General features: G+C 40.5%; 1 protein-coding gene across 2 annotated transcripts in view; it reads left to right on the top strand.

The window, feature by feature from the left end:
* Positions 1-14569, top strand: part of LOC140737914 (phospholipid-transporting ATPase VD-like) — a 193517-nt gene that overhangs the window by 163179 nt on the left and 15769 nt on the right. For both annotated transcript variants that reach the window (XM_073064713.1, XM_073064712.1), the window contains exons 16-19: positions 4225-4528; positions 6742-6818; positions 9712-9837; positions 10076-10276. In XM_073064713.1, the coding sequence (XP_072920814.1) occupies positions 4225-4528; positions 6742-6818; positions 9712-9837; positions 10076-10276 (708 nt within the window). The remainder of the gene's footprint in view (positions 1-4224; positions 4529-6741; positions 6819-9711; positions 9838-10075; positions 10277-14569) is intronic.

Below are 14569 nucleotides of genomic sequence, written 5' to 3'. Positions count from 1 at the left end.
TTTGCAAGGAAGAATGGGCGAAAATTCCCCAAACAAAAATTGAAAGACTCTTAGCTGGCTACAGACAGCATTTACAAGCTGTGATACTTGCCAAAGGGGGTGTCCAAACTTCTGCTTCGGGCCCTTTTCCTTTTTTGTTATTTTGAAACTGTAAAAGATGGAAATAAAAAAGTAATCTTGCTTAAAATATTAAAGAAATGTGTCATCTTTAACTTTATGCCCTTTGGAAATCAGCTCATCTTTTACTGGCTTAGCTATTCACAGTAACAGAAATTTTGACCGGGGTGCCCAAACTTATGCCACTGTACATGTCACCATATACAACCCTGAGATTAATTTTCTTAATCTTCTACTCAATAAATCACAACTCCCAACAACACATTCCAGTCATTCACTCTTTTTACAAAAACTTGCCCCATATATCTTCGTTAAACTTACCCCTAACTATCTCTAGTAACAGACATTTCAACCCCAGGGGGATGGATGCCAGTTACAAAATTCACTCAGATCACCCCCTACCCCACTGCTCCAGAGAAAACAGCCTTAGCTTCTCCAACCTCTCATAGCACCCAATCTCTAATCTAGGCAGCATACTGGAGCATCTAGTTTTAGAATTTTTTAGCACATTCAGTTTCAAAATTGAATGCAAGCTACTTTTGCTCTTATTGGATATTATACAACTCAGAAAATATTGAAAAGAGACTTTCCCAGGATTGTAAATATCATTGAGAGACATTTATCTGCATTTTTGGCCGTTACTCTGTGGTATCTACATGGAACCATAGAAGCACAGAACACTACAGCACAGAAGACAGTTCATTTGGCCCTTCTAGCCTGTGCCAAAACGTTATTCCACTAGTCCCATTGACATGCACCCAGTCCATAACCCTCCAGACTTCTCCCATCCATGTATCTACCCAATTTATTCTTAAAAGTTAAGAGTGAGCCTGCATTTACCATGTCAGATGGCAGCTCGTTCCACACTCCCATCACTCTCTGAATGAAGTTCCCCTTAAACCTTTCCCCTTTCACCCTAAAGCCATGTCCTCTCGTATTTATCTCTTCTAATCTAAGTGGAAAGAGCCTACTTGCATTTACTCTGTCTATACCCCTCATAATTTTGTGAACCTTTATCAAATATCCACTCATTCTTCTACGCTCCAAGGAATAAAGTCATAGCCTGTTCAATCCTTCCCTGTAACTCAACTCCTGAAGACCCAGCAACATCCTAGTAAATCTTCTCTGCACTCTTTCAATCTTACTAATATCCTTCCTATAGTTAGGTGACCAGAACTGCACACAGTACTCCAAATTTGGCTTCCCCAATGTCTTATACAACGTCATCATAACATCCCAACTCCTATACTCAATACTTTGATTTATGAATACCAGGATGCCAAAAGCCTTCTTTACAACCCTGTCTACCTGTGACGACACTTTCAGGGAATTATGTATCTGAACTCCCAGATCCCTTTGTTCTTCCGCACACCTCAGTGCCCTACCATTTACTGTGTATATCCTACCTTGATTTGTCCTTCCAAACTGCAGCACCTCACACTTGTCTGCATTAAATTCCATCTGCCATTTTCTGGCCCATTTTTTCCAGTTGGTCCAGATCCCTCTGCAAGCTTTGAAAGCCTTCCTCGCTGTCCACAACACCTCCAATCTTAGTGTCATCAGCAAACTCGCTGATCCAATTTACCACATTATCATCGAGATCATTGATATAGACAAGTAATAACAATGGTCCCAGCACAGATCCCTGAGGCACACCACTAGTCACAGGCCTCCAGTCTGAGAAGCAATCATCCACTACCACTCTCTGTCTTCTCCCGCACAGCCTATTTCAAATCCAGTTTACAACCTCTCTATGGATACTAGTGTCTGAACCTTCTGAACTAACCTCCCATGTGAGACCTTGTCAAAGGCCTCATAATGTCCATGTAGACAACATCCACAGCCTTTCCTTAATCTACTTTCTTGGTAACCTCTTCAAGTACCTCATTTGTTCCTTGTTGCCTATACCTGCTATACTCCTCTCTCTTTTTCTTAACTAGATAGCCAATATCCCTTGAAAACCAAGGTCCCCTATGCCTGTTAACTTTGCCTTTAATCCTGGCAGGAACATGCAACCTCTGCGCTCTCAAAATTTTGCCTTTGAAGGACTTCCACTTACTGAACACATCTTGCCGGAAAACAACTTATCCCAATCTACTCTTCCTAGATCCTTTCTCATTTCCACAAAATTTGCCCTTCCCCAAACTAGAACCTCAACTCAAGGACCAGCAGACCTATCCTTATCCATAATTAACTAGAAACTAATGACATTATGGTCACTGGACCCAAAATGTTCACCTACACATACTTCTGTCACCTGACCTGGTTCCCTAATAGGAGATCAAGTATTGCATCCTCTCTCGTAGGTACCTCTATATATTGATTTAGAAGACTTTCCTGAACATACCTGACAAACTTGAAGCCATCTAGCCCTTTCACAGTGTGGGAGTTCCAGTCAATATGTGGAAAGTTAAAATCCCCCTACTGTTACAACTTTATGTTTCTTACATCGGTCTGCTATCTCTCTACAGATTTGCTCCTCCTATTCTGTCTGACTATTGGGTGATCTATAATACAACCCTATTAGTGTGAGCACACCTTTCCCATTCCTCAGCTCCACCAATATGGCCTCTGTAGACAAGCCCTCCAGGCTGTCCTGTCTACTACACACATCTGTGATATTTTCCGTGACTAGTAATGCCACTCCTCCCACTTCCAACCCTACCCCTCTATCACATCTGAAACAACGGAACCCCGGAACTTTGAGTTGCCAGTCCTGCCCCTCCTGCAATCATGTCTCACTAATAGCAATAATGTCGTAATCCCACGTGCCAGTCCATGCCCTAAGCTCATCTGCCTTACCTACAAATACTCCTTGCATTGAAATAGATGCACCTGACAACATCTCTATCACATACAAACCTTTGATTTCTGTCTATACCTGCAGTCCTTGCATAACCTTTATCCTCCTCCACCTCACTATCTGCTCTAATACTCTAGTTCCCCTCCTCCTGCATATCTAGTTTAAACCCTCCCCGAAGCAACACTAGCAAATCTACCCGCAAGGCTGTTAGTCCCCCTCCAGTTCAGGTGCAAACCGGAACAGGTCCCACTTTCCCTGGAACAAAGCCCAATTGTCCAGAAACATGAAGCCCTCCCTCCTGCACCATCTCCTTAGCCACGTATTTAGCTGCATTATCTTCCTATTTCTAGCTTCACTAGCACGTGGCATGGGTAGCAATCCTGAGATTGCAACCCTGGAGGTCCTGTCCTTTAACTTTGCACCTAATTCCCTAAACTCTTTGCAGGACCTCCTCCTCCTTCCTATCCACATCATTGGTCCATACATGGACCATGACATCTGGCTGCTCACCCTCCCTCCTGAGAATACCAAGAACTCGATCCGAGATATTGCAGACCCTGGCACCAGGGAGGCAACAGACCATCCGAGTTTCTCGATCTGTCCCACAGAACCTCTTATCTGTCTCCCTAGTATTGAATCCCCTATCACTACTGCTCTCCTCTTTTCCCTCCTTCCTTTCTGAGCTGAGGGTCCAGTCTCGGTGCCAGAGACACGACCACTACAACTTGTCCCTGGTAGGTCGTCTCCACCAGCAGTATCCAAAACGGTATACTTATTGTTGATGGGAACGGCCACAGGGGTGCTCTGCTCATTCTGTCTAATCCCCTTCCCTCTCCTGACAGTCACCCAACTACCTGCCTCCTGACTTTTAGGGGTGACTGTCTCCCTGAAACTCCCTGAAAATAGCAACTTGATACATTTAGCATGCTGACCGTCACACACACTAGTTTGGAATACCACTGTGGGATAAATTACTGTACAGAAGTATTAAATTTCTTTGTGTGGGCTTTAGCCAATGCTTGAACACATAGTTGCCTGTATCTTCTAAGTGTATGACTCAAGTAATTTCCATAGTTTTCTTAAGAGTTTGACTTTCATTTGAACCCTTGAATCTTGATCATTGCAGTTCATTATAATCAACGTCAATTTTGCTGATTTCTTCTATGCCAAGATTCATTTTCCTACTTCTGTCAACCCCAAGACGGAATGCCTTGATTTAACTTGACATTCCTTCCTAATGACCCGATAAGATCCTTTGTTGAAAAATCTCACAGGGCTCTCTCCATCTATTCTTCTCATTACAGGAGGCATGCGCACACTTGATAAATAAAATTATGGCAAAAATCACAGAGCAAGCAGCTGATGAAAAAGACACACCTGATACTAGCTTCCTTCCATCCTCTTCATCTGACGGGACTGAACCTCTTGTCGCTCTGGTAATTGATGGAAAGACTTTAGAATTTATATTGCATGAGAGTCTGCAAGATGCATTTCTGGAACTTACTAAAAGATGCCGTGCTGTTATATGCTGCAGATCGACACCATTGCAGAAGAGCAAGGTGGTCCATCTGGTGCGAGATAAGCTGAAAGTCATGACTCTAGCAATAGGTAAATAAAAGTCTTTGTGATCCTTTGAGTTCCCTGCATTGAATACAGTCTTTTTTTTAATATAGTAACCATTTGAAAGAGTATTTAAAAGAAAGCAATGTGAAAGATTTGTGTGTGTGTGTATATGTGTATATATATTTGAGCCTTTATTCTATCTCATCTAATCCAGTGTACATTCTCTCTGTCTTTTATACATCTTGTTGCTCAGTAAATGCACTTTTACCAGTCACCTCAGTGACTGTATTCTACTGCATTTACTCTTGAAGTGCTGGTGGGTTTATTTTCCATCAGGAAGCAGGTGGTTGTAGTCTAGAAATGGTGGGGCAGGTATCTTATTACCTGGTGTCCTGATACTCTCAGTCTCTGGAGGCAGCTTGTCAACCTGGTGCTCATGATAGCTGGTCCTCAACATGATCCCAGACTGTCAGTCACCCTGAGGAGTGAGAAATCCATCCTGTTGTACTTTATGTGCTATTTGATATAAAATCAAATTGTGGTTGTTCTATCTCCTGATGGTCAAGTTTACTCCGTAATATTTTGTGCTTTGTTTTCATTGGAAATATGTTAGGTAAAATTGACATTCTTAGTTAAAAGATGTTGCATAGTAATATGCAATATCTTTGTATGTTAACTTTTCAAAAGCATATTTTAGAGAAAGCCATGGCTAAGTACAATGAATATTAACTATCTTTGGAATGTTTGTGTGTTTCATGTTTTTCCTCTGAAGTATGTCTTGACATAAGAGTTAGAATACTATCATTATCTCTTTCTCTTAAAAGAAAGAAATGCCAATGAAAGAGGTTTACCTTGGTCTGATTTCCTTGCATTTGGCCACTGAATTGTTTTTTAGGTCTCTCGTCATTAATTTATTAATTAAACATAATTGTTGCTAGAATAATTTCATGTGTGTATGTGTACAGTTCAACCTTTCTCAAATTAAGTGTTCAGAGGAAATTACTAACCTTTATGCAGCTTTCTTTATGCATCTAATTTCCATATTGCCATAGAATGAATGTGTTTATCTTTTTAAAATAATGAACCCACTTTCTGAAGTTATTCTCCCACATATCGCTGGATACTTTCCCATGTTAGATATGAATGAAGAGTCAACTTAATTCCAAGTTATAGTTGTACTCACTCTCATCGGGGTTTTGTGCAAGTCCAGTTTAGCAAGTGTCTTTTTGAGCCTTCAATTTGTTACTTTTTCATCACTTTGTACGCAGAGAAGGCTTTAACCAACCTCTAGGAGATATGAATTTACCACCTTGGTAAAATGGATTTTGTGCTGTAAATGCTCTACATTTGTCTACAGACCTTTTTTTTATACTTTTACATAAAAATTCCACATGGAGACCTCCTGAGCCTAAATTGTCCCATTTCCTGTTGTTGCTCTCAGTGGAGGAGATGTTGCAGCTACTTTTGAAATACTGCACAGTTACTATTGTAGTAAATGGATCCATCTCAAAGTTATAAACTACCACAATGACCAATAATTTTTTTCAATCGAATAATAGAGAAGTTGTTGTTTCATTTTTTTTATGTTGCTGAGCTGAGGGGCTTGGTTACACATTGTATCTGATTGTTCAGCTCTCTGCGTACACGGTTGCAACCCCATTTATTTGAATGGATTTGCAGCCTTCATTTAACAGGTATTTGTTCTTTATTTTATTTCAATTTATTTTGTGTTAGCAGTCCTTACTCTGCTGTATTTCAAAGCTCGTTATTGAATTTATCCATCCTTTATTCCACAGGGCAAATACATGTTGAAATCTGATTTCAGACATCTTTTAAATCCCCCAGTGCCTTATCTTGGCTGACTTTTCCTTTGCCTAGTATATATAGTTCACAATATCCATCCCTATCCCTACACAATCAGTCCAAGGTTTGAATGTCTAGCCAAGGTAGTAATGTACCCTGCTGCCTCACACTTATGTCCTAAACTTTAATGCTCCAAAATAGTTTTTATTTCAACAGCAGTATCTTTAAAGAGAACCATCTAAATGAGAAAAGCTGAGACATAACCCGATGTCTAGTAAATGAAATTGTTTGAGATATGTATTTTTTTCATGTGAATAGGTCATGATAAATACTCTTCCTTTCCTTTCCCCTTTCAGCAAATATATCTGTTTAATGGAGTATTGCCGTTTTAAACTCACTGACTTTTCTTTTCATCCTTTGTTTTAAATGGGCACTGTTCTGTATTTTTGGTGCAGGTGATGGTGCCAATGATGTTAGTATGATTCAGGTAGCTGATGTTGGAATAGGAATCTCTGGTCAGGAAGGATTGCAGGTAAAGTACTTAAATACATGTTCTTGTGTGGCGTAATATAAATATATAGCATAGATCAATGTGAGAAAAAGTACTACAGACTTTGTTATGGTGTTTATCTTAAAGAATAAGTTAATGTGTAATCCTGTACTCTAATAGATTGCATGGTGTTATGTCACAGTTAGTTTTCAAAGATTTATTTTTTGCCATCAATAATTAAATAGCTTTCATTTCACTTAAGGATACAAAAATGTTAAAAATATTCAGCATGTCAAGAAGCACATCTAGAGAAATGAACAGTATTAATAATGCAGTACAATGACCTGTAATCACTGAGGCATTGTGCTGACCTTCAGTCAGACCTACTACTCGAGTTGACACTGGGCCAGTGCCATGTTTTCATTGTGTTGCTGAGCTGAGAGTCGCATTCACTTTGTGTCTCTTATGTCAATTGTATGTCTCCCAAGTGCAACCCCATTTGGTTAAATGGATTTGATGACCTTCATGTTAATTTCAATGTAAATTTACATTTACATTAACTAAAGCCAATTCATATTTTTAAATATAATTATCCATCATGATTGTTTTTCACCACCTTTCAAATACCTCTAATCACTGTAAGATAATTGGAAGCAATGAAAATGCCTTCAGAGCGGTGTGTGATTGTACCTCAGCTCTCATTGTCTGAGGCCCAGCTGTGACACATGGCTATGAAACCAGCAGTGCCTTAGGAGGCGCAGAGCAAGCACAAGCAGGGTCACCAGGACTTGAACCGATGACTCTGTCCACCTGATGCTGCCTGACCTGTGATGAATTTATTTATTTAATGAGATACAGCTTGGAACAGGCCCTCTGGCCCCTCGAGCCACAGTGCCTAGCAATCCCCCGATTTAATCCTAGCCCAATCACGGGACAATTTACAATGATCAATTAACCTATCAACGAGTACATCTTTGGATTGTGGGAGGAAACCAGAGCACCTGGAAGACACCCACGCGATCACGGAGAAAACATACAAACTCCTTACAAGCAGCGGCAGGAATTGTACCTAGGTCTCTCGTACTGTAAAGCGCTGTGCTAACCACTATGCTACTGTGCAGCAATCATTATGTATTAGCTTGGATTAACATCATCTGTAACATCATCTGTAGTGTTATGTATTTTCTCCACATTTCCTTGCCAGGTTAATAAACTGGTTCGTCCACTTTTCATCACCTTATCTGGAAAGCTTCAAAATGAGTTAAAGCCAAAAAATGTTAGCACATAGATATATATATTTATATATATATAAAAGTCACTCAAAGAGTCCCTAATAGTATAAAAAGGAACTTCTGCCAGTTTATTGTTCCTTTCCTACTAAAAATATAAGTGGTCATGGTTGAAAAATAATGCTTGCATCTGACCTCAAAGGAAGCTGTCTGCAAAGACTGGGCAACGCCTGTAGCATGTGTTTCCCTTTTCTGCTATTATTTACTGTCAGATTTCAGTAACAAGAATCCTTGCCAACCTGCAACAAGGCGTCATGCTGAGTTCCCATTTCCATTGGAGTACAGTCACACAGCAAATTAAGGTTTAAAATGCATCACCTTTAGCAAATATTTTGAACATTTAAAATAAAGTAAAAGTAATGTAAATTTACATTTGTATTAACCAAAGTTGATTGATATGTTTTTAAATATAATTATCCATTACAATCTTTCTCCCTTCTTTCAGATGTCTCTTAATGACCTTAAGATATTTTGAAGCAGTGAAAACAGACTCTGTTGCTTCATTACACAAAAAAATTAACATACTCATTATATTAGTGTAGAAGCTGAAATATCAACAGGACTTTTTAATTTAAACATTTTTTCATTTTAAAACCCATTTACAAATATATATTTAACTGGAGAACTGTAGTTCACAGTTTCCTGGTCATAACTTGCAGCTTAATACACTAGTCACAGCTCACTGACACATGCAGCTAACTGTGATATTTTCAAGGGTTTTTACAATAGGAGTTGGTGGAAAGGGCAACAATTACTGTTTCAGATCTGAGTTCTGACCAAAGGTTATGGACCCAAATATTAACTGGTTTCTCATTTTGCAGTTTCTACCTAACCTGCTAAGATGTTTTTCCTAGTATTTTCTGGTTTTGTTTTAGATTTCCAGCATTTGCAGTGTATTTGGTTTTAATTTGCTACATGAATAGTTGTTTCCTACCTGATTCCCTAAATTAAATGAAGCACAATTAGAAACATAGAAAACCTACAGCACAATACAGGCCCTTTGGCCCACAAAGTTGTGTGGAACATGTCCCAACCTTAGAAATTACGAGGCTTACCCATGGCCCTCTATTTTACTAAGCTTCATGTACCTATTCACAAGTCTCTTAAAAGACCCTATCATATCCGCCTCCACCACCATTGCCAGCAGCCCCTTCCTCGCACTCACCACTCTCTGAGTAAAAGACTTACCCCTGTCATCTCCTCTGTACCTACTCCCCAACACCTTAAACCTGTGTCCTCTTATGGCAACTATTTCAGCCCTGGGGAAAAAGCCTCTGACTATCCATACAATCAATGCCTCTCATCATCTTGTACACCTCTATCAAGAAGAAATCTATTAGTGGAAGAACAGGGAATTGCAGCACTTTCAAATTCTGTGTTTGAATCCATATTGTAAAAATTGCCTCATGCTTGGTAGTATCTTCATAATTAATGTAAAATATATACCTGAGAGACCTCCTAATCCATCTGGATGTGAACATATGTTTAAGTTTCAAGTAACGCTTTGTCCCTAGAAGTGTGGCATTCTGGTGTTCTGGTTCATATTCAAACAAATACCCTGTTGTTTGAATTTTGTACTGTTTATCAATTTATTTTGTATTTATTGACTGAATTGATAAATATTTATGACTTTCATTGTGTTGCAGGCAGTAATGTCCAGTGACTTTGCAATTTCTCGATTTAAGCATTTAAAGAAATTGCTGCTTGTTCATGGTCACTGGTGCTATGTCCGTCTTGCAAACATGATCATTTACTTCTTCTATAAGAACGTGGTAAGTGTAATGACAGGTACTGGTGTTAGAATAGCAGCTTTTCATTTATTAAATAAAACCAAAAAAAAATTATCACTAAGCAAGGCCTCAGGTTGTTGGAGGGGAAATTGATTAACTGGTGTTATTAATAAACCAGCAGTTATTGAAAAATAATGGAGCTGAAAGTAGAAAAGTGAATCTGTGTGAAGCTCTCTGTCTCAGATACATTTATTTTGCTTTGATTTTCTCCCTCCTTCAGGCTTACGTCAATCTCCTGTTTTGGTACCAATTCTTCTGTGGATTCTCTGGTACCTCTATGATTGATTATTGGATTCTCATCTTCTTCAACCTCCTCTTCACCTCTGTTCCACCAATTATCTATGGTATCCTGGATAAGGATGTTTCTGCAGAAACGTTGCTCCAACTCCCAGAACTTTACACAAGTGGCCAACGCTCTGAGGTATTAAAGTTTAATGGACAAACTATTGAGAGCTTTGGTTTCCATGTCTTCAGTCGTGGCAGTGTGCTCCATTCATTCCTCGCTTAACTGGTTGTAAACCTCGTGTCCATTCATAGTTGAAGGTTGGAAAACGGAGGATTTCTGACAATGCATGCAGTTATAAAGTGCTGACTAATCCCATTCAAATTGTTTGGTAAAATATAAGTCAGTGGGTGCAAACTGGAGATAGAATCTTAGAGAACTACAGCACAGAATCAGGATGTATGGCCCATCTAGTCCATACCAAACGATTGTTCTGCCTCATCCCATTGAGACCTGCACCTGGCAAAGCTCTCCATCCCCCTCCCATCCACGTGCTTATCTAAACTCCAAGTTCAACTTCATTGTCATTCAACCATATACATGTATTCCGTCAAACGAGACGACGTTCTTCCAGACAAGGTGCACAACACATTGCATATAACTCAACTACAACTACATAACATATAATGTAATATTATCATAAATAAATTATTAAATAATAAGCTGCAAGTTAAAAAGTAAACAGTATAATGTGACTGGTGCTTCATATGCGATGGGACCTGGGTGGTGGCAGGGAGTTCAGTAGTCTTATGGCCCGGGGGAAGAAGCTGTTTCCCATCCTAACAGTTCTTCTCCTAATTGGATAGTAAATCCTGCCTGATGGTAAGGGGTCAAAGAGATTGTTGGATGGGTGAGTGGGATCATTGACGATGCCGAGAGCCCTGAGTATTCATCACTTGATAACTGTCACTAACGGGTGGAAGAGAGACTCCACTGATCCTCAGCGGTCCTCGCAATCCTTTGTAAGGACTTGCAGTTCCTGTACCAGACACTGATGCAGCTGGTCAAGATACTCTCGACGGTGCTCTTGTAAAAATTAGTTAAAATGGGTGGTGGAGGGGACCCTCACTCACCTCAGTCTCCTCAGGAAGTGGAGATGCTGCTGTGCTTTCCTGACCAAAGAGGTATTATGAATTTCTCTTAAATGTTGAAATCAAACCCGCATTCACCACTTCTGCTGGCAGCTTGTTCAACACTCACTACTCTCTGAGTAAAGAAGTTCTCCCTCATGTTTCCCTTGAACATTTCACCTTTCACCCTTAACCTATGAGCTCTAGTTCTAATCTCACCCAACCTCAGTGAAAAAGGGCTCCTTGCATTTATCCTATCCTCCACTAAACATGTCTTTACCTCCCTCCCCTCCACTTTCCGCAAGGACTGCTCCTTACACAATTCCCTCATCCATTCGTCCCTCCTCACTAATCTCCATCCTGGCACTTATCCCTGCAAATGACTTAAGTGCTACACCACTAACTTCACCTCCGTTCATAGCCCCAAACAGTCCTAGGTGAGGCAACACTTTACCTGTGAATCTGCTGGGGCTGTCTATTGTGTTAGGTGCTCCTGATGCAGCCACCCATACATTGGTGACACCCATAGTGGATTAGAGAGCCATCTTCCATAACTGAAACTTCCCCATGGCCAAACATTTTAATTCCCATTCCCATTTCTATTCTGACAGTGTTGATCCCTGGCTTCCTTTTGTGCCAGCATAAGTCTGTCCTCAGTGAGAAGGATCAACACCATTTATTCTGTTTGGGTACCCTCTAACCTGATAGTATGAATATCAATTTCTCCTTCCGACGAGCAATATTCCCCACCCTCCCCCCATTCCCCACTCTGGCCTTTTCCTACTTCTCATCTGCCTCTTACTTCCCCCGATCTCCTCCTCACCTATCAGGTTCTGTCTTTTCCCACCCTCGATCTTTCCAACCCACCTGGCTTCACCTTCGAGCTAGCCTCTTGCCTCTCCCCCCACCTTTTAATTCAGGTATCTCCTCCCACCCCTTCTCTCTCAGTCCATAAGAAGGGTCTCAGCCCGAAATGTCAACTGTTTACTCTTTACCATAGGTGCTGCCTAACCTGCAGAGTTCCTCCAGCATTTTATGAGTGTTGCTTTACTCTATCTACACCCTCATAATTTTGTATACCTCTATTAAATCTCCCCTCCTTTCCAGGGAATAAATCCAAACTTATTCAACCTTTCCATATAACTCTGGTTCTCAAAGTCTGGGCATCTTCTTTGTAACTGCTTTCTGTACTCTTTCAATCTTACTGATACCTTCCTGTAGTTCTCCACATAATACTCGAAATAAGGCCTCACCGATATTGTGTACAATTTCAGCAAAACATCCCAACTCCTGTACTCAATACTCTGATTTATGAAGATCAATGTGCCAGAAGCTCTCTCTCTATGAACCTATCTACCTGTGATGCCACTTGCAAGGAATTATAGATCTGTATTCCCAGATTCCTCTGTTCTACCGGACTTCTCAGTAACCTACCATTCATTGTGTAAGTCCTATCCTGGTTTGTCCTCCCAAATTGCAATTTGTCATACTTGTCGACATTAAATTCCATCTGCCATTATTCAGCCCAATCTGGTCCAGATTCCACTGGAAGCTTTGAATGCCTTCTTTGCTGTCTACTGTGCCCGTGATCATGGTGTCATCCGCAAATTTGCTGATTTGTTTTACCATCATCCAAATCATTGGTATAGATGACAAACAACAACGGACCCAGTGCCAATCCCTGTGTACTTTACATGACCCTTGCTTCGTATACCTGCCATGCATCTCCTTCTTCTTAACCATGGCCTCAATACCTCTCAAAAACCAATGTTTCCTAAACCTGTTAGCCTTGTCTTTTATTCCGACAGGAACATACAAATTCCGTATTCTCAAAATTTCATTTTTGAAGCCCTCACACTTACAAAGCATGTCTTTGCTAGAAAGCAGCCTGCCCCAATCCACACTTACCAGATCCTTTCTGATACCATCAAAATTGGACTTTCTCCAATTTAGAATCTTGATACAAGGACCAGATCTATTCTTCTCCATAATTTTCTTGAAACTAATGGAATTGTGTTCACTAGGTCCAAAGTGTTCTCCTACTTGCACTTCTGTTCAGCTGTCCTGCCTCATTTTCTAATATGAGGTTAGTATCGTGCTGCCTTTAGTTGGGACTTCTATATATTGATTAAGGGAACTTTATTGAACACATTTAGCAGACCATCCTATTAGCTCTTTTGCAGTATGGAAGTCCCAGTCAATATGTGGAAAGTTAAAATCACTTCCTATTGCAAGGTCTGTGACCTCTCTACACATTTGCTCTTCTAAATCCTGCTGACGACTTTGTAGTCTATAAAATAACCCCATTAATCTTCAGTTCCATGTTAGTAGACAAACATTCCAGTCTGTCCTGTCTGAGCATGGCCATGACAACTTCCCTGACTAGTAAAGCCACTCTTCCACCTTGAATCCCTCCAGCTCTATCATGTTGAAAACAACAGAACTCCAGAACATTGAGCTACCAGTCCTGACCCACCTGCAACCAAGTCTCAGTAATGGCTACAATGTCATAATTCCACTTCTGAGCCATGCTCTAAGCTCATCTGCATTACTTAGAACACTCCTTGCATCGAAATAGATGCAACTCCAAACATTCTTCCCACCATGCTCAAAATTGCAATTCCAGTCTTTGCATATAGGTTTAACATCTTTCCCCATAACCATCTTGCTATCTGCCCTGCCACTTTGGTTCCCAATCACTTTTAACTCTAGTTTAAGCCCACCAGGGCAGTACAAGCAAACATTCCTGCGAGGATATTAATGCCCCTCTGGTCCAGGTGCAAACTGCCTCAATTGTACAGGTCTACCTTCCCTGGAAGTGAACCCAATGACCCAAAAATTTGAAGCCCTCTTTCCTGCACCATATCCTTGGCCATGTGTTAAACTGTATTTTCTTCCTATCTCTGGCCTTGCTAGCATGTGGCAAGGTTAGCAATCCTGAGATCACAAACATTGAGGCGCTGTCCTTCCCTGAAAAGACACACACAAAACCCTGGAGGAACTCAGCAGGCCAGGCAGCATCTATAGAAAAGAGTATAGTCAATCCGAAACGTCGACTGTACTCTTTTCCGTAGATGCTGCCTGGCTTGCTGAGTTCCACCAGCATTTTGTGTGTGTTGCCTGGATTTCCACCATATACAGATTTCCTCAGGTTGTTACTTAATTCCCTGAACTTGCTTTGTAATACTTTGTCACCTTTCCTACATATGACATTAGTACCAACATATAGCAAGACTTCTGGCTCCTTGCCTTCCCATTTTAATAACACTATGACCCAATCTGAGATGCCCCTTACACTGGCACCTGAAAGGCAACATATCATATGGAAATCTTGTTCTCATTCACAGAAACTCCTTTCCTG

This window comes from Hemitrygon akajei, chromosome 13, assembly GCF_048418815.1.
Source record: "Hemitrygon akajei chromosome 13, sHemAka1.3, whole genome shotgun sequence".
Lineage (NCBI taxonomy): Eukaryota > Metazoa > Chordata > Chondrichthyes > Myliobatiformes > Dasyatidae > Hemitrygon > Hemitrygon akajei.
Note: the sequence above shows the minus strand (reverse complement) of the source record. Positions and strands in the feature narration are given on the sequence as shown.